This window comes from Dryas octopetala, chromosome 8, assembly GCF_963921425.1.
Source record: "Dryas octopetala chromosome 8, drDryOcto1.1, whole genome shotgun sequence".
In the NCBI taxonomy this organism is placed as follows: domain Eukaryota; kingdom Viridiplantae; phylum Streptophyta; class Magnoliopsida; order Rosales; family Rosaceae; genus Dryas; species Dryas octopetala.
The window spans coordinates 15,295,230-15,298,680 of NC_141373.1; the positions used below are offsets into that span (position 1 = coordinate 15,295,230).

Genomic DNA, 3,451 nt, shown 5'->3' on the forward strand with positions numbered 1-3,451 from the left:
CCTTACAAATCAAAACCCATTTATTATTGCTGATGGGTGAGTTAGATCTACATTATTGTATAGAAACCATAACCAGCGATCAAAGCTCTAAAAATTGTATTTTACCCTAAAAATAAAGAAGTATATAAAAGAAATATATATAGACAAGCCTTTAAGTTGTGGATGGTGCCAAACTTTGCACTATCTACTTTAACATGTTTTCCATCTCACTAGTCTTTAACTTTAATGTCTGCAACTCATTTTCTTGTTGATTAGAGCGCCTCTCTGCATCCTCAGCAGTTGCCTTCATTGACCCTAAGTCTTCAGCTAGTTGCATAGCTCGTCTCTTTGCAGCTTCAGCCCTCTGAGTAGCCTCCTCGGCCCTCCTTGCAGCCTCCTCTGCTGTCCTTGCAGCCTTCTCAAGTTGTGCATGACTAGATTGTTCCAATCTGGACTTTTTTGGCTTAGGACCTGCTCCTAGCCCATGTATATAACCTGGCCGAGGTGGATGGCCAATAATTGTATCAAGAACTTTATCATAGACTTGATCATCAGTCATAACTTCAGTATTTTCATCTGTTTGTGGCTGATTTTGTAGCTTCTCCATATTAGCCTACACATAAGATGGTATAAATTAAGAGTAATTGATTCAATTATTACAACAGTAATACAATATATAAACTTAATTATATATATAACAAAGACTTACATGGGCAGTCCTAGCATCTTCACCAACCCAAGATGCTTTTTTTGTGCTAAACCGAGTGAGCTTGAACATTTCAATTCGACTAGGCTCCTCTCCACTCACATGATTTTTCTATATAATTTGACAACCATATATAGACCACCATGCAAAGGTGATATGCAACTTGCATATACCATAAACAGACAATAAGAGAAAAAATAAAATTTTTAAAAGAAAGCTTACATTTTCTTCTAGAAGACGACTGAATGCCTTTGTCCCAACACAATGAGTTATCATTAAGTTTTCCCTGTTCTCTTTGTTTTTTGTGCTCTTTAACTTGATTAAAATGAAAATATTAAGTTAGCATTTTTTTAATCAAGCATATAATAAAGGAATGAGTAGTTTAATAATTATAAATAAATCTAAACCATAAAAAGAGTACGTAGACACCAACTAATTAATTATTAATTGGCTTAAGCTCACCATAAACTCATCACTTTGCCAAATTTCTCCTACATATGACATTAATAAACGTCTTTATCAACTCTTTTTCTTATGAAAACACTTTGAACGACACTAACTACTGCATGCAAAAAAAAAATTATAATAATTGAAAAGGTTTTTTTTTCCCTCTGTCTAATATATTTTTTTTCTTACTTGCTTGTTTGATATCTTCTTTTATTTTTTATTTAATTGAGCTTGATATATTGTAACGCACTTTTATTAAACTAAAATAAATGAAAAATAAAAGAGTTTGACCCAATATAAGTAAATGATTTTGCTAAAATTTGAAAAAGATTTAAAAACAATGCAAGAATTTAAAATATACGTACAAATATATATATATATATATGACAATAGTGTAGCTAAAATGTACTTTTTCTTTTTGTAAACAGCTAAATGAAGGCATTTAGTAAGGGTTGAATTAGAAAACAAAGAACTTATGTTGTCAATGCATTAAATGCTTGTGTAAAATACTCCTGGAGAGAACAGAGAGAAGGGAGACGGTAGCATGCATTTATCATATCCAAAATACTTATTAGCAACAAGGTTATGCCAAGAGGTTCTTTCGACTTTGATCACTTAATAACAACAAATCCAGCATAAAAGCAATAGATATGAAAAAGTGGAAATCAACAGAAACATACCAGTACAGAGAAATCAAGACGCAATTTTGAGTACAAAGAGAAGAACAACTCAATGCAACTACTGCCAAGAATCAGCCTGCAGTAAAGAAAGAAAGCATTAGTCAAATATTTTTCATATAGGCAAAAAATCTGTCCAAATATAATGCATCCAAAGGCCTTTTGATTTTAGAAAAAATAACCGACCAAATTTAGAATGTAGAGATTCTTCTTTCTTGTTTTTTTTTCCACCTTCAGTATCTAATTCTTGCTTTTACACCTGAAGATTTTATATCATATTTTTCAGTTAGATAAAGGCATTTTAAAGAGAATAATTATCCTAACATATAGTTTAGTAGAGCATGAAATTGTCACTTAGAAGAAGATGGTGACTACATATACAGTCCATACAATATTGTGGCAAAACAGCAAGAGAATAAAAAAAACTAGATGCATAGTACTTCAAGTTATATAGATTGGTTAAATGCACTTTTGCAGAGAGAAACACCAAAAAGAAAAAGGATATCATTCAATTCTACTTGTAGTTTGAATTACCTAAATTCCTGCCCAAAATTAAGAAACCATATAATATTATATGGTCATAGTCGATACATGATACAACCATTCATAGAAAGTCAATAACAGTCATTTGGATGTCATGTGTCCAGAACTAGAAAGTGACAGGAATTATAATTTCTATTGTTTGGATAACTCCATTAATTGTCGGTAAAAATTGAAAGCAGTACTAATTAACTTCATATTATTTAAAATTAAGTAGTACACAATATATTATAAAATATAGGTTGCAACTAGCTTGAAAAGCTCAAGCAGCTGCATGGCCAATAACATGGCAGCTGAACCACCCAAGAAGAGGAAAGAACCACCATCCCGCTCTCATATAATCATCTAATTTGTAACAATTGAGAAGAAAGGCAAAGTTGCAACTTAAAAGTTCTAGAGACTCAAACTGGGCATTGAGGGTGACTTCCTTCTTCTATTGTTGAGGTATATGTTGTTTTGGACGGGATAGGTAATGGTTTTAGAGGGGCTACATAGTGCAACTTGGCTTAGGCGCAACCAAGTCCAATCATCTATCTATATCTATATATGCTATATCACAACGACTTCTATCTAAGAATTATTCAAACTTATTAGCCTTTTGTTTAACATAAAGGCCCTCAACAGAGTAATTTCATTTAATGAAAGGTTGGGGTGGGGATGCGCTATGAATTAGTAGAGTCAATTTGCAGATTCAACATGCCAAAAATTTTGCAATAGCACAAGCATAACAAAACCATAAGGCCACGTACAAGTTAACAATCAAAACTCATCCATAGCATCAAAAATACAAAGACCCATGTCAATTTTAGTTATCTTGATCAAAGACGAGACTCCATAAAATTCTCTGCATCAAAATTGAAACCCATTAACTATTTGAGTTTAATAAAGGGAAAAAATGAAAAGGGAATAGAAAAAATAGAAAGCCTACCAGGAAGAATCCATGGCAAGATACAGAAAATCTAGTCTATTCACCAAATTACCGCCACCAAATGCCAAAATTTTGTGAACCTACAGTGATGAGTGCCAGAGAAAAACGCACTTGACTGAAGAACAGAGCTAATCGAATAAGAAATTAGGGATAATCATCATCTAGAGAGGGAAA

General features: G+C 32.6%; 1 protein-coding gene across 2 annotated transcripts; it reads right to left on the minus strand.

The window, feature by feature from the left end:
* LOC147277554 (uncharacterized) lies at nt 1–3,451 on the minus strand. 2 transcript variants are annotated; one of them, XM_086254214.1, is made up of 3 exons: nt 3,278–3,451; nt 1,813–1,888; nt 1–592 (listed from the first exon to the last, which is right to left on the minus strand). In XM_086254214.1, exons 1-3 carry the CDS (start codon nt 3,289–3,291, stop codon nt 185–187), a joined length of 498 nt encoding a protein of 165 aa, XP_086110340.1. In that variant the 5' UTR covers nt 3,292–3,451; the 3' UTR covers nt 1–184. The 2 variants fall into 2 exon arrangements, with proteins under 2 accessions (XP_086110340.1, XP_086110341.1); XM_086254215.1 differs by lacking the exons at nt 1,813–1,888; nt 3,278–3,451 and adding an exon at nt 689–1,345.